The sequence below is a fragment of the Bos grunniens genome, chromosome 2 (genome assembly GCF_055505025.1).
Source record: "Bos grunniens cultivar Pamir isolate PY7600 chromosome 2, Bosgru_T2T1.0, whole genome shotgun sequence".
NCBI lineage: Eukaryota > Metazoa > Chordata > Mammalia > Artiodactyla > Bovidae > Bos > Bos grunniens.
The window spans coordinates 19,172,927-19,197,719 of record NC_141166.1 but is presented as its reverse complement, the minus strand read 5'-3'; the positions used below and the strand labels follow the sequence as shown (position 1 = coordinate 19,197,719).

Sequence of the window (24,793 nt, the reverse complement as noted above, 5' to 3'; positions counted from 1 at the left end):
GCCACTTGAGGTGAAGAGCTGACTCATTTGAAAAGACCCTGATGCTGGGAAAGATTGAGGGCAGGAGGAGAAGGGGATGACAGAGGATGAGATGGCTGGATGGCATCACGACTCAATGGCCATGAGTTTGGGTAAACTCCAGGAGTTTGTGATGAACAGGGAGGCCTGGCATGCTGCAGTTCATGGGGCTGCAAAGAGTCGGACATGACTGAGTGACTGGACTGAACTTTCTACCTCCAGGACATTGAAATGGGAAAGCAAAATAATTTAAGAGAAGGAGATGGAAATGGAATCTGGGGTTGTAGTCGTACAGATTTTTTTTTAAACTGACGATTAAATGAGAGGAATGTTACTAGAACTTGACAACGTAATGGGGACCACGAGAGCAGCAACCATGTGTTCATTCCCCATCCTCCTGTCCCCGTTTTACTTTTACTCTGATGTGAAAACTCAACGATCTAATGAAACCATTCCATTTACCATGCTTTGAGGTATAAATGCAATATTGTAATGAAACCACTTTAAATATCTTCTGCTTAAAGAGATCATACCATCCTTTTTCTGGAAACTGTAGTGGTCACTTTTGTCCTCGAGGAGATCCCTGAATGTCTCAGACTGCTAAGGTTGCTGCTCAGTTATATGTAAATTTCCAGTTGGGTCAAGTTAAAAGCATCCGGTCAAAAGTTGGAAGCAGGGCAAGGTGCAATTCCAAAAATAAACTAGCTATCATGAATGAAAACTGGAAGAACGTTACGAACAAATTGATAATATATTTCAATTTGTCATTACAATGTGCAGACTCACTGATCCAATAGATTTCATACCTGGAAATGTAACCCAAATAGATCACAAGAAAAGATACAAAGATGAAGTTATCATGATGTTTGAAATTCTGTTTAACAAGGAAAAAGAAAGGAAGAAAGGAAGGAGATAATTGCTTAACAATAGTGTATTGATTAAATCATAGTGCATCAATTCAGTGGAACACTATACAGTCATTAAGAAGAATACTAGGGTTTATATTTTTTAACACAAAAGAATGTCAATAATACATGAAGTGGAAAAAAAGCAAATAACCAGACAGCACATGAATGTGTTCTGTTTCTGAAAAAGCATGTCATGTACACGCCCACACTGCCATATAAGCAAAGTATCTGGAAGGAAATGCCACAAAATGTAAACATTGGTCGTCAGTGGGGGCACGGGGGGTTACAGAAAGTACACTTCTTATTCGTATATGTACTACTTTTAAAACAAGAAACAGGCAACAGAATCTTATTTTATTTTCTAAAGGAGAGTAAACTGGAACATTACATTCTGGTGAGGAAAAAACCATACTCCCTTGGGTTTATATATATAGCCTTGATAATCAGTCTCTTTCTCTTTTTCTCCCGTACCCTCCCCCTCCCTTCTCTCTCCCTCCTTCTTCCTTCCTCTCTCCCTTCCCACTTGCTTAGAAAGAAGAAACAGAAGAGAAGCTATGGAGGAGCAGGGAGATGGCTATTAAAAAGGCCATAAAAGAATTTACTTTCTCAGTTGAAATCTGCACTTAGAGAAACTAAGGAACGCTTTCAATGGTAAACTGGCAAAGCCCTGAGAAAGTCTGTCTTTAAAAGAATCAGGGGAAAAACTTTTTAATATTTTAATCAAATTCAGTGGATAAGATGTGGGTTAAAATTTACTAGCACCAATTAAGTAAAAAAAAAATTCCTTCCAGAGTTAACAGGAAGTTCCCAGTGGTCTGGTGGCTAAGACTCCTTCTTCTACTGAAGGGGGTGAAGGTTCGATCCCTGGTCAGGGAGCTAAGATCCTACATGCTGTCAGGACCTGCCCCGGCCCCTGGGTCATGGACAATGTACAGGCATTGGAGCTATGCTCTCCTTTCTTTCTGGAAGCAAAACAAAGGAAAACCTTGAGAACAGAAACTAAAGATTTAAAATCTTAAATGACCAAAAGTAAAAAAAAAAAAAAAAATCACTAGTATCAATTAAGTAAAAAGGCATTTCTTTCCAGAGTTAACAAGAAGTTCTAAAAATATAAAAGTAATAATGAGATTCCTTAAAACACTGGAAATAGAACTGCCATACGACCCAGCAATTCCACTGCTGGACATACACACCGAGGAAACCAGAACTGAAAGAGACACGTGTACCCCAGTGTTCATCGCAGCACTGTTTATAATAGCCAGGACATGGAAGCAACCTAGATGTCCATCAGCAGATGAATGGATGAGAAAGCTGTGGTACATATACACAATGGAGTATTACTCAGCCATTAAAAAGAATACATTTGAATCAGTTCTAATGAAGTGGATGAAACTGGAGCCTATTATACAGAGTGAAGTAAGCCAGAAAGAAAAACACCAATAGAGTATACTAACGAATATATATGGAATTTAGAAAGATGGTAACAACAACCCTGTATACAAGACAGCAAAAGAGACACTGATGTATAGAACAGTCTTTTGGACTCTGTGGGAGAGGGAGAGGGAGAGGGTGGGGAGATTTGGGAGAATGGCATTGAAACATGTATAATATCATATATGAAATGAGTCACCAGTCCAGGTTCGATGTACAATACTGGATGCTTGGGGCTGGTGCACTGGGACGACCCAGAGGGATGGTACAGGGAGGGAGGAGGGAGGAGGATTCAGGATGGGGAAAAAGTGTATACCTATGGCGGATTCATGTTGATATATGGCAAAACCAATACAATATTGTAAAGTTAAAAAATAAAATTAAATTAAAAAATAAAAATAAATAAAATAAAATAAAAAGTAATTTGTATTACTTAATGTTTCAAAATTAATCTGCAAGTAAAATGCACTATCTTTATTTTTTAAATAAAGGACTGAGAGAGAAGAAAAGAAAATAAGGAAAGCAGAATGGGAAGGCAGAGAGAGGGAGAGTTTATGGTTATAAAGACATACCTTGAGTTTGCTTCTGAAAATCAAGCAAACCCCCTCCTCCCCACTTAAGGCATCAGGCTCACATAATAGGAGAATTACTTGCACCATCTTCTTTTTTACTTATTTTTTATTGAGGTGTAATTGACATACAACAGTATATCGGTTTCAGGGGTACAACAAAGCGATTTGATATTTGTATTATTGCAGAATGACCAGCACAATCAGTCCAGTTAATATACATGACCATCCATAGTTACAAATGTTTTTTCTTGTAAAAGAAATTTTAAGATCTACCCTCGTAGAAACTTTCAAACATGCAATACAGTCTTATTAACTACAGTTACCATGCTGTGCATGGCATCCACGTTTACTTATTTTATAACCGGAAGTTTGTACCTTTTGACCCCCTTCATCAATTTCACACACTCTCCACACCCCACCCACCATCTCTGGCAACCACCAACCTATTCTCCATAGGCCAGCAATCTGCCTTTCTAGGAAGCCTGATTCCAGGGGCTATCTTGAAGGGTAAGAGAAATGTCTCATTCATCTTCACTCACCTGCCCCAATTCCACTACAGTCTGATTAACCAATGCTCCATGGGGCCCAGTGAGTATTATACTGTTAACTTTAGGGACCATGTGTATTTATAATAGAGTGGTTTTTTTAAAAAAATGTCTGGTTTATCACCACAGTCAGTAAGTACCAATAAAAAAATGATGCTCACCATGACAATATTGAGGAAGATGCCAAAGCACCGTGGTTCAAAGCCAACTAGCAACCAAAAATACTAATCAGTTCAGTTCAGTTCAGTTGCTCAGTCGTGTCCGACCCTTTACAACTCCATGAATCGCCACACACCAGGCCTCCCTGTCCATCACCACCTCCCGGAGTTCTCTCAAACTCATGTCCATCGAGTCAGTGATGCCATTCAGCCATCTCATCCTCTGTCGTCCCCTTCTCCTCCTGCCCCCAATCCCTCCCAGCATCAGAGTCTTTTCCAATGAGTCAACTCTTCGCATCAGGTGGCCAAAGTATTGGAGTTTCAGCTTTAGCATCATTCCTTCCAAAGAACATCCAGGGCTGATCTCCTTCAGAATGGAGTAGTTGGATCTCCTTGCAGTCCAAGGAACTCTCAAGAGTCTTCTCCAACACCACAGTTCAAAAGCATCAATTCATTGGTGCTCAGCTTTCTTCACAGTCCAACTCTCACATCCATACATGACCACTGGAAAAACCATAGCCTTGACTAGACAGACCTTTGTTGGCAAAGTAATGTCTCTGCTTTTCAATATGCTATCTAGTTTGGTCATAACTTTCCTTCCAAGGAGTAAGCATCTTTTAATTTCATGGTTTCAGTCACCATCTTCAGTGATTTTGGAGCCCAAAAAAATAAAGTCTGACACTGTTTCCACTGTTTCCCCGTCTATTTCCCACGAAGTGATGGGACCAGATGCCATGATCTTCGTTTTCTGAATGTTGAGCTTTAAGCCAACTTTTTCACTCTCCTCTTTCACTTTCATCAAGAGGCTTTTGAGTTCCTCTTCACTTTCTGCCATAAGGGTGGTGTCATCTGCATATCTGAGGCTATTGATATTTCTCCCGGCAATCTTGATTCCAGCTTGTGCTTCTTCCAGCCCAGCGTTTCTCATGATGTACTCTGCATAGAAGTTAAATAAGCAGGGTGATAATATACAGCCTTGACATACTTCTTTTCCTATTTGGAACCAGTCTGTTGTTCCATGTCCAGTTCTAACTGGTGCTTCCTGACCTGCATATAAGTTTTTCAAGAGGCAGATCAGGTGGTCTGGTATTGCCATCTCTTTCAGAATTTTCCAGTTTATTGTGATGCACACAGTCAAAGGCTTTGGCATAGTCAATAAAGCAGAAATAGATGTTTTTCTGGAACTCTCTTGTTTTTTCGATGATCCAGTGGATGTTGGCAATTTGATCTCTGGTTCCTCTGCCTTTTCTAAAACCAGCTTGAACATCTGGAAGTTTACAGTTCACGTATTGTTGAAGCCTGGCTTAGAGAATTTTGAGCATTACTTTACTAGCATGTGAGATGAGTGCAATTGTGCGGTAGTTTGAGCATTCTTTGGCATTGCCTTTCTTTGGGATTGGAATGAAAACTGACCTTTTCCAGTCCTGTGGCCACTGCTGAGTTTTCCAGATTTGCTGGCATATTGAGTGCAGCACTTTCACAGCATCATCTTTTTCAGGATTTGAAATAGCTCAACTGGAATGCCATCACCTCCACTAGCTTTGTTTGTAGTGATGCTTTCTAAGGCCCACTTGACTTCACATTCCAGGATGTCTGGCTCTAGGTGAGTGATCATACCATTGTCCTAATAGTCATTACCTATTACCTAAAAATCCTAATAGTCATTACCAATTATAAAAAGAATAATCTTGACTATTAATAATATTGAAATGTGACTTCAATTTGAATAAAACTTAAATTGAACAGAAATCTCCTAACTAGGTCAATGTGAGCTATAAAAATTTTATCTAAATTATGCTGTTCAGGACAGACTTATACTTCTGCTTTTGTTCTCTTCCAACTATTGCCTTTATTCAAACATTCCCAAGTTTTTCACCCATAACAGGGAGTTCAATAGACTATATTCGACTGTGGCTTTAAAATGACCATGAAAAGGTGAAATATTTGCATTTTCTTTGTTCAATCTTAACCTTTTAGCAAAAGAAGATGTTAATGATTCTACAGCTGGTATCCTTTCCAAACTTTCTTTGACAGTGTTACCCCTGGTCCCCAGAGCAAGACATCTTAAAGGATAAGGTGCAAAATGTAGCATTCCCAAAAGAATGATGAAAAGTTTTTCTTTCTTTCTTTATTCTTCATTTGATCCTCTACTTTTAATGTAATAAAAAAGGGGTAAAGTTTAAGTGTCACAGAGGTGGGCTGTGAAAACTTAAAAAGAAATCTTAAGATTGGTACTGGCAAGTGGAAATTTTCCTCATGTGGCATTCACTGAGCAGAATAATTGTTACATATGAACAAAGTGTAGGGGCTTCCCAAGTGGCTCAGGGGTAAAGAATCTGCCTGCAGTGCAGGAGACACAGATTCAATCCCTGGGTTGGGAAGATCCCCCAGAGAGGACATGGCAACCCACTCCAATATTCTTGCCTGGGAAATCCCATGGACAGAGGGACCTGGCAGGCTACAGTCCCTGGGATCACAAAGAGTTGGTTGACTTTACAACTCTTTGTGACAAATGAACAAAATGTAATCACTCAGGTTACCATGTGACCATCACAGTGCAAGGAGAAGTGACATGGTGCCTTCTCTCTAGACATTTATAGTCTGATTAAAGATACAAAATTAACATACAAAAAAATCTAAAAGGATAGGGAACAATTTAGACACTGATTTGTGTGATGCTGGCTGCAAACTTGATTATCAAAGGGGTGGGTGAAATTTAAGTGGTTGAAAAGCAATGATTTCATAAAAGAGTTAGAAGAAGGGAACGAAGACAGGGCTGAGAAAAAAACTATGCCAGCTACCCAGAGAGAGAAATAAATGGGAAACCTGCAGGACTGGAGTGCCAAAGAATTGATGCTTTTGAACTGTGGTGTTGGAGAAGACTCTTGAGAGTCCCTAGGACTGTAAGGAGATCCAACCAGTCAATCCTAAAGGAAGTCAGTCCTGAAGAGTCTTTGGAAGAATTGATGCTGAAGCTGAAACTCCAATGCTTTGGCCACCTTATGCAAAGAACTGACTCATTGGAAAAGACCCTGATGCTGGGAAAGATTGAAGGCAGGAGGAGAAGGGGACAACAGAGGATGAGATGGTTGGATGGCATCACTGACGCCATGGACATGAGTTTGAGTAAAGCTCCAAGAGCTGGTGATGGACATGGAAGCCTGGTGTGCTGCAGTCCATGGGGTTTCAAAGAGTCAGACACAACTGAGTGACTGAACTGACTGACTGAACTGAATATCTGGAAAGGGTGACCAGTAATTCCAACCACAAGATTCAGAAGGGGGAAAAGACATCCCCATTCCAGGCTGGCATCAGTGTGCAAGACCTAGGGGTGGTCCAGGCAGAACTGCTCCAGGTTTCAGGAAGACAGGATCCAGACCACAAGATGAGGGCCTACTATGGGCAGAGAAGCTGGATAGCATGACAGCCCTGAAAGGGAACTAGAGACAGTGTGGCCTTACACCTGCAAGAAATTAGATGTTACAAATATTCTCCTCAAAGCCAGAGGAAGTTCAATACTTGTAGACTTAGAGAGGAAGATTCCAGCTCAGTGTACAGCCAAGGGGCCAGGGACCTCAGAGCCCCATGTTTGGATGGTATGATGTATACTCCATCGATCTCCACCAATAAGAGCTCATTAAATATTGTAGGCTTGTTGGAGGATGACCTGGAAACTGAGTCTTCATGTAATTAAGCAGGTCGGGAGAATGCAGGTTCTGACACTATGAGAACGAAAGTTTTAAAAAGTAGTCAGGCAGCAACCTGGGTACAAGAAAGATGAGTTAAGACATTTTGGAGAACCCACCCTGCTTTGCTGATTCAGAACTAGGATGCAAATACCTATCCTCATACTAATGGTCTTAAAATGTATCATACTCAATTAAGATACCATCAAGGTCTAGTATGGAATATTCTGAAATTTTAAGTGCCCCAATCAGTACCTTATGTCTTTATATCTTTATTTAGTCTATTAATGTAAGATCTGAGGGGCTTGCAGAAAACGCATACCATTAAATGTGCTGCGCTTATTCACTCAGTGGTGTCCAACTCTTCTCAATCCCATGGACTGTAGCCCACCAAGCTTCTCTGTCCATGGAGATTCTCCAGGCAAGAATACTGGAGTGGGCTGCCATGCTCTCCTCCAGGGGATAAAGGATAGGGATCTTCCCTATCCAGGGATTAAACACAGATCTCCCACACTGCAAGTGGATTTTTTACCATCTGAGCCACCAGGGAAGCTCATACCATTAAATCAGTTCAGTTCAATTCAGTGGCTCAGTTGTATCCGACTCTTTGTGACCCCATGGACTGCAGCATGCCAGGCTTCCCCGTCCGTCACCAACTCCTGGAGCTTGCTCAAACTCATGTCCATTGAGTTGGTGATGCCATCCAACCATCTTATCCTCTGTCATCCCCTTCTCTTCCTGCCTTCATCATTAACATTGGTCGCTATACAAGGCTTCAGAGTGCTTCAACCAAACTATGATGTTTTAAAAAATCTCCTGTCCCTACTTTTCTATTCAAAAATTTCCCTTTGACTACTGCCCACCACCCTCACCCCAACCAGTGCAGTCCTCATGGAGTCCCCTGACTTTTGAGAACACTTTTGCCCAAATCCCTCTTTTCATCAAATTTATGGTATGAGACATTCAACTCCAGCTAAACTACTTTGAACTTACATTTTAAAGGACAAATCTTATAGGAACAGTGTACCCAGAAGGGAAGGGAGAGAGTTCAAGAGTAAAAAAACAGAGCTTTATTAAAAGCTTCTAAAAGACTTCCTGAAAAATCATGTCAAAGACTAGACTTCCTTTACCTGTTGAGGATAAATAGAAAACCCAGGACATAAATTCACCCCTCTGAGGACTTAACTTTATGTGTATTTGTTCATGTTTAAGAAGCAGTTAGAAGAGTGGATAGGATTTTCCAAGGTTCTATTATGGGCCTGTTGAAATTAAAGCCTATTTCTATTTGTACTGACCATTAGTCAATTTTTAGCACTATTATTAAGTTATCTTAATTACACAGACTCCTGTGCCATTAAATTGTTACCCACTGCCCTTTGCAAAACCAAGAATAATCTATTGCCCGCCCACCACAAACCCTGCCCCCATCCTCCTGGGAGAGTTAGCTGCTCCTTAGTCTTTGACACACCCCTTGTCTCCTCCTTTGTTGCCCCTTGAACTCAGAGACCGCACCTAAATCAATTTCCCATTTACAGATAAGCACAGGGCCTGAGTGCAGATGTGTAGTAGTTTGAACATTCTTTGGCATTTCACATGCTAGCAAAGTAATGCTCAAAATTCTCCAAGCCAGGCTTCAACAGTACATGTCCAGAGAACTTCCAGATGTTCAGTCTGGATTTAGAAAAGGCAAAGAACCAGAGACCAACTTGCCAACATTCGTTGGATCAGAGAAAAAGCAAGAAAACCCCAGAAAAACATCTACTTCTGCTTCATTGACCATGCCTTTGACTGTGTGGATCACAACAAACTATGGAAAATTCTAAGTGAGATGGGAATACTAGACAACCTTACCTGTCTCCTGAAAAACCTGTATACAGGTCAAGAAGCTGAAGCTGAAGCTCCAATCCTTTGGCCACCTGATGTGAAGAGTCAACTCATTAGAAAAGACGCTGATACTGGGAAAGATTGAAGGCAGGAAGAGAAGGGGATGACAGAGGACAAGATGGTTGGATGGCATCACTTGCTCAAAGGACATGAGTTTGAGCAAGCTCCAGGAAATGGTGAAGGACAGGGAAGCCAGGTGTGCTGCAGTCTATGGGGTCCCAAAGAGTCAGACATGACTGAGTGACTGAACAACAACAGTGCCTGAGAAATAAGGCATTCAATGCAGATTTTCAAAACTAATAAGGAAATATTTCCCACAGCTCTGCTGCTTGCTGCTGCTGCTGCTGCTGCTGCTGCTAAGTTGCATTAGTCGTGTCCAACTCTGTGCGATCCCATAGATGGAAACCCACCAGGCTCCCCCGTCCCTGGGATTCTCCAGGCAAGAGTACTGGAGTGGGTTGCCATTTCCTTCTTCAATGCATGAAAGTGAAAAGTCAAAGTGAAGTCGCTCAGTCGTGTCTGACTCAGTGACCCCATGGACTGCAGCCTACCAGGCTCCTCCGTCCATGAGATTTTCCAGGCAAGAGTACTGGAGTGGGTTGCCATTTCCTTCTCCAGGGGATCTTCTGGACCCAGGATGGAACTCATGTCTCCTGCATTGGCAGATAGGTTCTTTACCACTGAGCCACTTGAGATGCCCACAACAGCTTAATGAGTTGGTTCTAAAAGAGACACAGATGTCTCTGAGAATCCAATGAAGTTTGACCTTTCTCCTAAGAAGGCTGCACAAATACACAAAAGTCTATAGTGCATTTTAAGAGCTTCCTGGGCTCCGTGAAGTGACCTTTGACCCCCCACAACTACTGCAAAACAAGGGGCCAACTGAGCCCAAACTAGGAACTTCCACCTATGAATAGCAGCATCCATCCACTCGATGCATATTGAAAATTCCATTTTTTAAAAAAACATACCAGAATAAACAGACTACAAAAGATTGTATCTGCAAGGAAGCATCATGATGTCATTAAAAACAAATGTAATGGGTAAGTCCATGAAGATTTAAACCCCTGGGGCTGTGAAGGTCTACTGTACCAAAGCCATCTTATTACCTCAATAAAAGTCTCAACCCTCATTGTACCTGCTCAAGTACTGAGTTATTTCTCCTTATTTCTCAAGAGAAGAAAATCAATAGAAACCACTGCTTTACAAATTATCATTTTGCAAAATCAGAATCTTTTTTAATTGTAAATTCAGAATCAAGGAAATATAAAGCATTCTACAGCTCCCAGGTGGCACAAAAGGGTCTTGGGCAGACTGGGATCATGTCTAATCAAGTTATGATGTCAGTTACAAAGACCTGGAAGTCACTGATTTCCAGTGGTTAATCTGTTATTGAGTGCAAGCTCACAGAAGAGATGAGGTCCAGCTGACCAAGAAGATGGCAAACTAATGTCTCAAAATAACCATCTTATCAAGATCTGGATGCTAGGTTTTTTTTTGTAGATCAGAGATGGAGGGGCGGGGGGGGGGGGTGGAGATGAGGAAACAAAGTAAAAAGGCCATTAATCTTGTAAGTATGTCCTAGAATGACAAGGCTCAGGCAGGGGATGTGTTAGTTTCTTCCTTTCTGTACCCATCCACAGGTAGACAGTGTCCTGAACAAAAGCACTTCAGTTTAACAGGCAGGCAGAGGGGCAGAATTCTCTGAGGCAGGTCATTATGTATGATTATAATAACAAACAACAGAAAGCAACTCAAAGAAAGTTTCAACATGGAGTCAGAATTGGCTTTTCTCTGCAACAAATCTATTAGCTATAATCCTGAAAAAGTGATCCCAGCTCCTAAAAGGACAGCACTAGTCCTTCCTTTGTAAAGTTCAAATGGATCGAAAGTTATAAGAGCAGGTTTTTTTGTAAATTATAAACAATATACCATTGGTCTAGATAAAACAGAAATGAATTTCCTTTTAAAATATAAATTAGAGATAAAAATATACTAAAAACTGTAAGAAAGAATGGTATAAATGTGGTAAAAGTGATGAAAAGAATAGTAGGTAATGAGCAGGAAAAGATAATGAGGAAAGTCAAAGAAAGCAAATACAAGCAGCTAGACCACTGAAAAGAAACAACAGTGGAGAGAGGATGAGCTGGAGGGAAAGAAAAATAAAATCGAGGAAGAAGAAAGATAAAATATCAGATTGAGGAAGCAACAAATACAAACCATAAAAGAAAAAAGTAAGAGGGGAAAAAGCAGTGTTTCTCTGAGTAAATAGGTCGATAAGAAGCATCAGTAAAGCATACATCCCCTGCTGGGTTTTCTGATCAGAAAGAGAAATAACTATGAGGATATTCTGGAGTCATCTGTGTGTCTGCAGGAATTTGTAAGAGTTCACAGATATTTGAGATTTGGGAGTCCATGTAGAGCATAACTTCAGCTGGCTGTTTTTCTCCTGTACAGCTCCAAGTGAGGAGAGTTTAAATGAGGTTGTCCTTCTTCCTTTCTTTTTGGCCAAGCTGCACAGCTTGTGCAATTTTAGTTCCCGGACCAAGGATCAAAGCCCAGGCCCATCACAGTGACAGCGTGGAGTCCTAATCACTGAACTACCAAGGAATTCTCTAACAGACAGATCTGGCCATCTGAGGAACAGAGAGGGTGGGAGGGTGGAGAGGTCCAGGTGGGGAAGGTAGTAGGTGACTGGAGCAGAGCTCCATTGAGAATATGTTACTTGCTCAGTCATGTCTGACTCTTTGCAAACCGTGGACTGTAGCCCGTCAGGTTCCTCTGTCCATGGGATTTTCCAGGCAAGAATACTGCAGTGGGTTGCCATTTCCTCCTCCAGAGGATCTTTCCCACCCAGGAATCAAACTTGGGTCTCCTGCATTGGCAGGTGGATTCTTTACCATCTGAGCCACAAGGGAAGCCCCCATTGAGTATAATTGGAGGAAAACATGCCTAAGGACAGGTGACAAGAGGAAATAAAAGCTTAGAGAAGGAGTCCAGTGGGGCTTTCACCCTAAGGAAATGGAGACCTCCAACAGCTCTCCCACCCAGAGAGCTGGTTTGGCTCCACCTCCTGAGATCACTCATCAAGGCAATGTCTGCAAGCAACAGCAAGTAATACAAAACTGAAGAAAGACCGTACATCAGTCAGGCAAGCCCCAACTGCATTTCATGGAAATGCACCTGGAACGATGAATCTTTCCTACTTGGGAACACAGAGCACTGGTGAACGGATCCCCACAGAGCTAAGAGCACCTCAGACACCTCGCAGGGAGAAGGTGCTCAGTTCAGTTCAGTTCAGTTCAGTCGCTCAGTCGTGTCCAACTCTTTGCGACCCCATGAATCGCAGCACCCCAGGCTCCCTGTCCATCACCAACTCCGGAGTTCACTCATACTCATGTCCATCGAGTCGGTGATGCCATCCAACCATCTCATCTTCTGTCGTCCCCTTCTCCTGCCCCCAATCCCTCCCAGCATCAGAGTCTTTTCCAATAAGTCAACAAACAAGGCCAATTTGGTTCTTTAGCCCAAGTGGTGTGTTAGTCATGTCCAACTCTTTGCGACCCCATGGACTGTAATGCCAGGCTCCTCTGGCCATGGGATTCTCCAGGCAAGAATACTGGAGTGGGTGGCCATTTCCATTCTCATTCCAGAAGCAAGTATCGAACCCAGGTCTCCTGCACTGCTGGCAAGTTTTATAGTCTGAGTCACCAGAGAAGCCCCTTTAACCCAAAAACATTGCTTAAAGCAAATAAGATATTTGGAAAAGACACATTTAGAGAAAGCAGAAAGGATAATTAAGAAGAAGGTGGAAGAGCTGAAGTTGGGTAGACCTCACGGAGAAGGCAATGGCACCCCACTCCAGTACTCTTGCCTGGAAAATCCCATGGACGGAGGAGCCTGGTGGGCTGCAGTCCGTGGGGTCCCGAAGAGTCGGATACGACTGAGCGACTTCACTTTCACTTTTCACTTTCATGCATTGGAGAAGGAAATGGCAACCCACTCCAGTGTTCTTGCCTGGAGAATCCCAGGGATGGGGGAGCCTGGTGGGCTTCCGTCTATGGGGTCGCACAGAGTCGGACACGACTCAAGCTACTTAGCAGCAGCAGCAGCACAGGAGCAAAGGGGCGGGTACGCTGAGGCCCAGAGGGAAGAGCTATCCGTTGTGTTACAATGTTAAGTCATCTCTTTCTTTCCACAAAACAGTATAAATATTCATAAGGTCATGGTAATGGAGGGAAACTGGAAGAAATTAAAAGGAGTAGCACTGAAAAGGTCAGAGATAAATACATTCTCATCACTGGAATGTGTAGAATATTAATGTGAGACTCTTGCACAGAGTCGGACACGACTGAAGCAACTTAGCAGCAGCAGCAGCAGCTCAGTGACAAACTTTAGAAAAGAACATTTATGGAAAGCTGGTAATGGCAACCAAGTTTGTCTCTCAGAGACACAAAATGGGCTCCTCTGCTCTGTTGCAGGGAAATATTAAAACTCCTTGGAACCTCAGTTATGGACAGGAATCTACCGGGAGGAAGGAAAGAAGGCGGTTCCGGAGTCGGCCTCAGGTTTCTTTCTAGGAAGAAGCAGTAGTGACTGAACACAGCCCACAGCTCTGCAACATCCTCTCCCTTCCACATGGAAGTTTTCCCCACCTGCACTGGCATCCCTTCATTCATCCATCTAACGAATGCCATTGTATCCTTCAGTATAGTTTTTTGGTTCTACGCTAAATGTATTCATACCTACAGAGTCTATTATTGTCTAAAAAAAAGAAATTATTATAAGAAGTTGCTTTTTAAAAAATTAAACTGTCAAAAAGAAAGTTAAAAACACGTTGAAGTAGGAAGCAAAAGGCTTCCACAATGATTACAAAAGCTAAATCTTGTTTAAGACAAAAAGAATTTGTAAAAGAAGTAGCTGGCAACGTGTAGGTGTCACCAAATTCTCATTGAGGAAGCAGACGTTTTCTCTCAGAAGGAGCTCGTGAAACACGACTGCTACCTTTAGAAAGAGTAACACTAAAAGCCACATAAAATAGGAAGCTCTAGTTAGGAAATTTAAAAAGATATCAGATCACAAATTTTTAAAATGGAAAATAATGATTTGGAGAAATAAAGGATCAAAATCATGGTCTCCTCATCATAACCTATATAAGTTTTGAGAAAGAATTCCTTACCTGAGTTATCAATATGTTAAATTAATTTTTTGGAAACTACTCCTCCAAGGAACAATTCAACCAAAGGCATGTTTTTCTGTGAAATTTTCTGCTAGTAAAAGGAACACAAATTATGCTGGAGTTCATAAAATTCCTTGTATCTCAAAAGAATAAATTAATATTAACACTGGAAAATCTTTCTCTATTAATATTTATCCCTACTCCCAATATCAGTCTAAATCACAGTTATGTTACAACCCAAAGCAATATAAAATGTAAGATAACATTTCAAGTGTATCTATTTTGGCAAAATTAATGACATTTTAAAGAGTAGTAACAACTCATACATTTTCTTGAAAGAGCTTCATGTCATAGAACAGGCTAATATACTAAAAAGAAAACCTTATAAGCTTAATATAAAATTAAATTGAAACTATATATCAAAATATACAAACCATTTCCTCTTAAATAAACTGTTACAACAGACATGGATGCAAATAATAGTTACTTGCATCAGGGAGTAAAATTGAGATTTGACTGCTGACAACACTTCATTACATACTTTCTAATAATCTACTATCCATTTTAATAGCCAAAAATGGGTCCAAAGTTGATTACTGTCTCTCTTTCACCAGCATGTCCACTCCCAAGCTGATTTCTTTTTTACCTTCTCTCCATCCAGTAAAATCCCTGCCCCTCCCCCAAGTTAGATTTCCAAAGATTAGGAAATGCCTTTATCATCAGAGAAGGACCCAATATAAAATAACACTATAAATTATATGAGTTGAGCATTTTATTTTCCCAGTTTATCTTCATTATATTTGCATCAAACACATCTCTTGGAGAATACATCTTAATGCTTCTATTTAGTTTAGCAAAATATTTAGTGTACCTCAGGAAACAATAGTGAAATTAACCAAAATCATTCCTAACATTTGTAATTTATACTTTTACATCCATTTTCATTAAACCTTTTCAACACCCCTGCGAGACAGGTGCTGCCTCTGCCCTCTGGCTCCCCCATCCTCGAGGTGAGGACTGTTGGAGAATGCGACTGAACAGGATAGGGCGCCAAGAGCAAGACGCAGCAGCCACGGGGACGCACTGGACTGGGATGGGCAGAGTCTAAACTTGAGCTTGTGTCTTTGAGTGGCAGCTGCAGGATGGCACATGTCTGAATAAAGTCAGGATGCTATTGGCATGCTAAGGGGCCGGACTTCAAGTCCCATCCCTGGGATGAAGATAAATGGCAGGACACAGTCCGAAGGCTAAGCTGGGAAAGTCTTGTGGGAACTGCCCAAGTGTAGCCCTTGAGGGGGCACGAAGTAAGAGGGGTAGAGGGGCTCAGGAAGAATCATACTTTCTGAAGGCCATTTCTCCTCCAGGACAGAGGAATCTAAAATCGGCTAGTTGGACAAGTGGCAGTTTCAGTTCAGTTCAGTTCAGTCCCTCAGTCGTGTCCGACTCTTTGCGACCCCATGAATCATAGCACACCAGGCCTCCCTGTCCATCACCAACTCCCGGAGTTCACTCAGACTCATGTCCATCGAATCAGTGATGCCATCCAGCCATCTCATCCTCTGTCGTCCCCTTCTCCTCCTGCCCCCAATCCCTCCCAGCATCAGAGACTTTTCCAGTGAGTCAACTCTTCGCATCAGGTGGCCAAAGTACTGGAGTTTCAGCTTTAGCATCATTCCTTCCAAAGAACATCCAGGGCTGATCTCCTTCAGAATGGATTGGTTGGATCTCCTTGCAGTCCAAGGGACTCTCAAGAGTCTTCTCCAACACCGCAGTTCAAAAGCATCAATTCTTTGGGGCTCAGCTTTCTTCACAGTCCAACTCTCACATCCATACATGACCACAGGAAAAACCATAGCCTTGACTAGACGGACCTTTGTTGCCAAAGTAATGTCTCTGCTTTTGAATATGCTATCTAGGTTGGTCATAACTTTTCTTCCAAGGAGTAAGCGTCTTTTAATTTCATGGCTGCAGTCACCATCTGCAGTGATTTTGGAGCCCCAAAAAATAAAGTCTGACACTGTTTCCCCATCTATTTCCCATGAAGTGATGGGACCAGATGCCATGACCTTAGTTTTCTGAATGTTGAGCTTTAAGTCAACTTTTTCACTCTCCTCTTTCTCTTTCATCAAGAGGCTCTTTAGTTCTTCTTCACTTTCTGCCATAAGGGTGGTGTCATCTACATATCTGAGGTTATTGATATTTCTCCCGGCAATCTTGATTCCAGTTTGTGCTTCTTCCAGCCCAGCATTTCTCATGATGTACTCTGCATAGAAGTTAAATAAGCAGGGTGACAATATACAGCCTTGACGTGCTCCTTTTCCTATTTGGAACCAGTCTGTTGTTCCATGTCCAGTTCTAACTGGTGCTTCCTGACCTGCATACAGGTTTCTCAAGAGGCAGGTCAGGTGGTCTGGTATTGCCATCTCTTGAAGAATTTTCCACAGTTTATTGTGATCCACACAGTCAAAGGCTTTGGCATAGTCAATAAAGCAGAAATAGATGTTTTTCTGGAACTCTTTCTTTTTCCATGATCCAGCGGATGTTGGCAATTTGATCTCTGGTTCCTCTGCCTTTTCTAAAACCAGCTTGGACATCTGGAAGTTCATGGTTCACATATTGCTGAAGCCTGGCTTGGAGAATTTTGAGCATTACTTTACTAGCGTGTGAGATGAGTGCAATTGTGTGGTAGTTTGAGCATTCTTTGGCATTGCCTTCCTTTGGGATTGGAATGAAAACTGACCTTTTCCAGTCCTGTGGCCACTGCTGAGTTTTCCTAATTTGCTGGCATATTGAGTGCAGCACTTTCACAGCATTATCTTTCAGGATTTGAAATAGCTCATCTGGAATTCCATCATCTCCACTAGCTTTGTTTGTAGTGATGCTTTCTAAGGCCCACTTGACTTCACATTCCAGGATGTCTGGCTCTAGCTGAGTGATCACACCATCGTGATTATCTTGGTAGTGAAGATCTTTTTTGTACAGTTCTTCTGTGTATTCCTGCCACCTCTTCTTAATATCTACTTCTTCTGTTAGGTCCATACCATTTCTGTCCTTTATCGAGCCCATCTTTGCATGAAATGTTCCCTTGGTTTCTCTAATTTTCTTGAAGAGATCTCTAGTCTTTCCCATTATGTTGTTTTCCTCTATTTCTTTGCATTGATCGCTGAGGAAGGCTTTCTTATCTCTTTCTGCTATTCTTTGGAACTCTGCATTCAGATGCTTATATCTTTCCTTTTCTCCTTTGCTTTTCACTTCTTTTCTTTTTCACAGCTATTTGTAAGGCCTCCTCAGACAGCCATTTGCTTTTTTGCATTTCTTCTCCATGGGGATGGTCTTGAACCCTGTCTCCTGTACAATGTCACGAACCTCATTCCATAGTTCATCAGGCACTCTATCTATCAGATCTAGTCCTTTAAATCTATTTCTCACTTCCACTGTATAATCATAAGGGATTTGAGTTAGGTCATATCTAAATGGTCTAGTGGTTTTCCCTACTTTCTTCAATTTAAGTCTGAATTTGGCAATAAGAAGTTCATGATCTGAGCCACAGTCAGCTCCTGGTCTTGTTTTTGTTGACTGTATAGAGCTTCTCCATCTTTGGCTACAAAGAATATAATCAATCTGATTTCAGTGTTGACCATCTGGTGATGTCCATGTGTAGAGTCTTCTCTTGTGTTGTTGGAAGAGTGTGTTTGCTATGACCAGTGCATTTTCTTAGAGAAGGTTAAATGACAGGTTTAACCATGTTCAAGAAAATGTGAAAACTCAGAAGTGACCCATGGAGGAAGGTGGTGTGGGCAAGAGGAACCCCGAAAGAAACTTGGGATTCCCCCGAGTTATCCTGAGTCAGAGGCTCAGATGCGATCAAGTGCTTGCTCAGGTGCTGAGCCCCTGGCTCTGGGTCAGGCCAATATCAAGTGACAACCAAGCTTCCTCTGAGACACTGACATTCAATGCCTCAGGTTGCCCACAATTCCAGGAGAAAGAAGACTGAAGAGTCAAAAACAAAGCCGAGACTCAGAGCATTGAATGCCAATGACCACACACCGAGGATACTCTGGTCGGTTTTGGGATACAGTCTCCGGATTCCAGAACCCACAATTTTCCCATTTTGAGCCACACTGGAAATTACATCTCAGAAGCCAATTTTGATTATATGTGAAACCTCACCTAAAATGGAGGAAATTATGCGGAGGGCTGGAATTCAGATTATCTGGACAAAATTCCCTATATACTGTCTCTAACACACCAAACTGAGGTCAAGTTGAATCCCACACAGTTTTAGATACAAGATTTCCACAACTCACCAATGAAGTGATTCTGCCCCAAGGCAAGCATCTCCTCCAAGAGAACAAGGCCCCCAGGAGCCTGGAGGAGGGTTACGCTCCGACCATCGATGAGGGAGCACTGCTGAAATCCCGTCGCCGTGACCTTCCACAGCAAAATCAGCGAGGCAGTGGCATCTTGCCGAATTCTGAAAACGAGAACAATGTCAATGGAAACTCCCTTGCAGAAAAATTCATCTTAGAATCAGGCCATCAGGTTAACACTAAAAATAAAGATGATGCATACACCCATAAAAGTATCAAGAAATGGATGACATGATCTTCTAAATAGGCGCCTGCTTTATGTGGACTCATGATGATCAATTCCCATGCTGTTAGAAACACCCATCTCTCACTTGATCAAAATTATACCACAAAATCACTAATAGGCAACTCTAGGTCATAATTTTCATCAATAATAAAAGGGTCTGTTGAATTTAGAGACAACTTCCATGCGTGTGTGTTAGTCACTCGCTCATGTCCAATTCTTTGTGACCCCATGGACTACACCCCATCAGGCTGCTCTGTCCATGGAATTCTCCAGGCAAGAATATTGGAGTTGGTAGCCATTCACTTCTGCAGGGAATCTTCCTGACTCAGGGATTGAACCCTGCATTTCAGGCGGATTCTTTACCATCTGGGCCACCAGGGAAGCCCAACTTCTTCCATATCCACATGATAAAGAGTTCTGCTAGAATTATTATACATGTGTAACACATCCCCAAACCACCTGAGTTGGCGGCTAAAATAAGCGAAGGTGTGTCTCCTCCCATGCTTCAGGCCTCCCCTGGTGTTTCCTTGTTTTCAGGATAAAATCCAAAGAATGAGATGCCCTAGCAGACAAACCCACCCAGCCTCCATGCCTCTCAGTCTCGGCTTGTGCAGCTCCGCCCTTGCCATCCACAGGGTGGCCACAAGGAGCTACTGTGTCTTCCCCCAGGACGTCCTATCCCGGCTCCCAGCCATTGCTTCCCCCTCCCTCTGGGAACCTGTCACTCTTCAAGGCCTACCCCACCAGCACCCCTCCTCCTGGACCTTCCCCTCTCTTCCCAGCACTGGTAGCTGCCACTCCTTCCTCTGTGCTGCTGGGGAAAGGGTTCACAGTGCACAGATCTGATCCCTCCCCACCCAAGGCAGAGCTCCCGGCTTGCAGCAGGGGTCTCAATAAAGGATCGTTAAACGACCAGATTCACCAATAAAGGAAAGCTTAAGGGGCTAGCAACCCTCCCACGTGAATCCAGCACCCGGAGATCGTTCTGCACTTCCATCTTACTCAACCTGGGTCACTGCTATTTCTGTCTAACGCTGCAGCCTAAGGGTCTTGGGAATTTCAGATTTGTTGTGGGGGCAGTGGGGGGTGGAGAGGAAGGCAGCATTTAAAAGCATAGACCAGAAGTTTTCCGAAAGGCTTATTCAAGTAAAGCAACATGACCCAGACAAGAAAGAACTGGGGCATGGTTTCATAAACATAAAGGAAACCAATGATTTCCCTGAAACCAGCTCTGGACGGTAGGGTTTCCGTCCTCAGTAGGAGCAACAGAACACTTAGGACAGGGGGCCCCCTACTGGTAGAACTCGGAGCTGCTCCCAGGCCTCACCTTCCTCCCTGCCAGACATCTTCCCTGTGTCCATCCTGGCTCTTTACCACCAGGTGACGTCCAGGTGGGGGCAGGGGATACAGGGGTCATGGAACAAAGCCCCTCGTCCAAACATTTTTAGAGACTCCTTTGTTTAGAAGGCAAGGTGTACAAAAATGACCCTGCGTGGTCCAAGTGAAGAGTGCCCACTACCCTCTTCAAATGGAGTCACTGCAGTATCCTGGCTAAGCTGGGCTAGGTCCTCCCCCTCTCAAAGTCCTACCCTCTCTTCTAAAGTCCCTGAAGACTAGATAGCAAGTGCCCATTTGAGGGGTAGCTTCCCTGGGAGCTCAGCTGGTAAAGAATCCACCTGCAATGCAGGAGGCCCAGGTTCAATTCCTGATTTGGGAAGATCCCGTGGAGAAAGGGAAAGGCTACCCACTCCAGTATTCTTGGGCTTCCCTGGTGGCTCAGACGGTAAAGAATCTGCCTGCAGTGCAGAAGATCTGGGTTTGATCCCTGGGTTGGGAAGATCCCCTAGAGGAGGGCATGGCAATCCACTCCAGTGTTCTTGCCTGGAGAATCCCGGTGGACAGAGGAGCCTGGTAGGCTACAGTCCGTGGGGCCTCAAAGAGTCAGACACAACTGAGTGACTAAGCATAGCACAGCACAGGGTGGGGAATTGTCAGACAGGTCAGGGGTGCTCCATGCAGCCTCCACCCCCACTCTCCAGCCTCCACCCACACTCCTCAGCCTCCACTCCTACTCCCCAGCCTCCACCCCCACTCCCCAGCCTCCACGCCCACTCCCCGGCCTCCACTCCCACTCCCCAGCCTCCACGCCCACTCCCCAGCCTCCACTCCCACTCCCCGGCCTCCACCCCCACTCCCCGGCCTCCACTCCCACTCCCCGGCCTCCACTCCTACTCCACAACAATGTACAGCACCTGGTGTCCCCACAGGTTCTGTCAACACCACTTCCCTTTGCCTCCTCCCCACCCCCTGCAGTGACATCGAGCAGTATGTAATTTGAAGGAGCATAAATTTAAAACACAACAAAACACACGTCTCACCTGCTTGTTTTTAAAGAGATAATTGCAATGCTTGGATGTTAAATGTGGGGTAAATCATGCATACGAATTTAACCCATGGTCCATTAAAATCTGAAGAAGCCAAAGAATCTGGGAAGCAAAAGTCATTGAAGAAGCGAAGGGTCTGGCTCTAGACCTTAGCTAAGGCTCCTGGGTTTCTTATCTCCCACCTAACTCATCCCAGCCAGCATCCCTGGAGTCTCCTCTGAAATCGCCTCTGAAACCTAGTTCCTAAGGGACACAGGCCTCGTCTACACATGGAATTCCATTCCTGGTTCCCACTGGGCTGACCCGTTACAGGCCAGTTATGTGAACAGACACCCCCCAGCAGCCAGAGTATTGATGGTAACCACGTTTCACTAGGAGTTTTCTTACTTGACCGAGGTGTTCTGTGGGACTTCAAAGGATACCAGACGGCCCCCTGCAGAGCTGTTGGCACTGGCATTCCCACAGGCAATGTCTGGAACCACCTGGAGGGGAAAAAAACACCACCAAAAAGACAGGTTATTAGGGTTAATCATGGGGCAAGATCATATTAGAAAGCAAAACCCCACGGGCCGCCTCCACTTCATTCTTTGGATAATGCTGGGGATCGTGACTTGAGAAGCCAAGTGAAACCTTACAAATGTTAACCACAGTGAAAGCTTTGCCATCTGAGTTTGTGAAACACAAAAGCTTTGCTGAGAGCAGTCTGCAAATTACCAGGATGACTACACTGCTAATACGATGTTGCAGGGAAGGGCGGGAGATTGGCCCCGTTCTCTCTTTCATCCTGCGAGCAGTCACAGGCCTCTGCTCTCTGCTCAGTCTGGTGGGTAATGAGGAACTAAATGCTTAGAGAACAAGGAGACGGCCTTAGAGGAGTAGCTTCCACATCGTGGGTAGAAATCCGAAAGACTAGAAGAACAAGCCCTCCAGAGAGCCATAGATAGGACGTGTCTGGTCCAAGTGACCCTGCTCGGTACACAGGTGGACGTGGGAGAACACGCTGAGGCCAGGTAGCTGGGAGCTGCCCTTTTCTGTCCCCTGTGGACCGGACCTTCATTTTTAAGTGACGTGGTCCGGAAAGCATTATACTGATGTGCATTTAAGAAAAGGAGCTCGAGGGGGGAATTGTGCTCCTCAGGAAGCATATTTCTAATACTTGAGCTGTGTCCAGTGACGGGCTTCTGACCCATTCATTCATTTATTCCTCATGCTGTGATCTGTGCTCATCTCCTGAGAGTTGGCATAAAAGGATATTAAAAGCATTCGTCATCACTGAATTAACAGAGGGCAATAAAGAGATATGCTCAGCACTTTCACCCCATTCCCAGCATGCACAACTTATTGTCCAGAAATATATTCACATGTTCCTCTGGCACTTGTAACTTGCTTATTGAATGGCCTAAGAGATAACAGCATGACAGGAAGGTGAGGCATTTCTTTTTCACATTTACCAACCGCAGGAGAGCATGGTTGGCTGGGGAGAAATTTTCTTTAAGGGACAGTTCCTTGATAAACACAAGACCAAATCTAGCTCACATTCAAGAAGTGTGTCATTTAGCAAAGAGGTATTAGAGTCCTAACTTCAAAGCCTCAATTGTAAGTTTGAAATCAGAACAAGTTCTCAGTTTTTTAGGCAGCATAAAAAAACTGCCCTTCAGCCTGAATGGGCCTTCACAAATTGTGTGGCAATGAAAAAAAGAGTGGGTCAATTGCTTAGAATTACCTAGGAACATAAAACAAGAAATGCTGCCTTACTCTTTTATAACCATAATCAAAATTTCTGGACATATTCTTTGGCTCTAAAAATGCTATACAAAGATCTATGTGGGTTTTTTTCTTTCAGGTAAGCTAAAAGCCTGTCATACAACCACAGGTCTATACTGATAAGGAATACTATATGGAATGGAATTGCACTTTATCAATGTTAACTCAAACCCACGATTTCCGTTTGTCCAACTTCAATTCTTCTAGCTAGAAAACTTCTATTTTATGTCAACTTTTAAAGGTCTGCTGGAAAATCCTCAGCGTGAGACTTCTGATGGGCTTGAAGGTACAATAAGCCAAACCCAGACCAGACAAGACTCAATGAACAGAATCTGCTGTTGCCAAAATTAATCAAATTCGGAAATTTCATTCTTAAATGCACTGCCAAAATATTTTAAAAATCAATAATACATTTTTTTCTAAATCGCACTGAAGTGCTGCACGTTACCAACAACAGAATCTAAACAATAACAAACTAAAACTGAAGCATAAAATTCCATGGAGGAAAATTAGGTCAGTAACTGAGGGTCTATAATATGTTCATTGATAATACTCTTCATTAAGCTGCCTGTCCCAAATCTAAGATTATCTCGCATAAAAGTATGTGGATATCGTTTCAGAAAATAATTTCATTCATTTTCTTCCTTGTTTTTTCTTCTTATGCTCATAAAACAATCATAATTGGCATGTCTTATTTACATAACCAAGAGAGATTTCCTACACGGAAAGGCAGACAGGAAAAAAGTATGGCATCTTTTGTTCAAGGTGTAACTTCAAGGCTTTCGATTTTTATTGCTAATATTAGAACCACTGGAATGATTTTAACCGTACTGGTGTCTTACATAAAAACATGTTCACTTAATGTTCTCACCTCCACTTGATCCCATTTCATTTCTACAACTTTCTGGCCCGTTTTCGGCTGCCACGTCGGCAGGGTGATGGTTGCCTGAGAGCGCGGCAGCATTATCTCGGGCTCCTGGGTGGCAGGGACAGGCTGAAGCTGCCTGGGTGCCGTGGACTCGGTCCAGCCAGAGGCGGGGACGCTGGAAAGTGCCTGTTCACAGTTTGGACCTTTGTAGCCTTCATTGCAAATGCAGAGGTAGCCATCGCTGCTGCTGCTGCTGCAGTTGCCATGGTGACACGGGTTGCTGGTGCAAGGATCCGCAACAAGCTGAAACGAGAGCATAAATGGGTCAATTATTCCCTCATAAGGAATGTGGTGCCTTTGCTAGGAAATGAGTTCTGTGACTCAGAGCTGCTGCTCTAAAAGAAATGCTATTCCTGTGGAATATACATTTTTAACTATTTGTGCTGTTGAGGGGTGGGCGGGGGCATCTCCCAAGGTCATCACAACACTAACCCTTCCACAGATAACAGATGTCTAACAAAGAAGTATGTAGTTAGTGAAAAAGAGCCTCCCCTAATCCAAGGCCCTAAATAAAGTTGATTTCAGGAACACTTATTTAGAGAAATTTTCTAAGGCGAAAATAGTTAAAACAAAGACTCGTTAGGAATATACTAACTTCAATCTTTTTAGCTGCGGGTCAAAGGATACAGGAATCTAAATTGAAATCTCTTCTTTCACATCCTGAACCATTGTAAGGTCTCCGTATGAGAAATGACTGCCCAGTTTATCGCCTCTACAGATGCACTTACCTATGTCTTCCA

General features: G+C 43.1%; 1 protein-coding gene across 2 annotated transcripts in view; it reads right to left on the bottom strand.

Annotated features, from left to right (window-relative positions):
* DNER (delta/notch like EGF repeat containing) overlaps nucleotides 1–24,793 on the bottom strand; it is a 390,866-nt gene that overhangs the window by 221,940 nt on the left and 144,133 nt on the right. For both annotated transcript variants that reach the window (XM_086337448.1, XM_086337457.1), the window contains exons 2-4: nucleotides 23,997–24,296; nucleotides 21,749–21,843; nucleotides 18,689–18,855 (exon numbers count right to left, since the gene is read on the bottom strand). In XM_086337448.1, coding sequence (XP_086193574.1) covers nucleotides 18,689–18,855; nucleotides 21,749–21,843; nucleotides 23,997–24,296 — 562 coding nt within the window. The remainder of the gene's footprint in view (nucleotides 1–18,688; nucleotides 18,856–21,748; nucleotides 21,844–23,996; nucleotides 24,297–24,793) is intronic.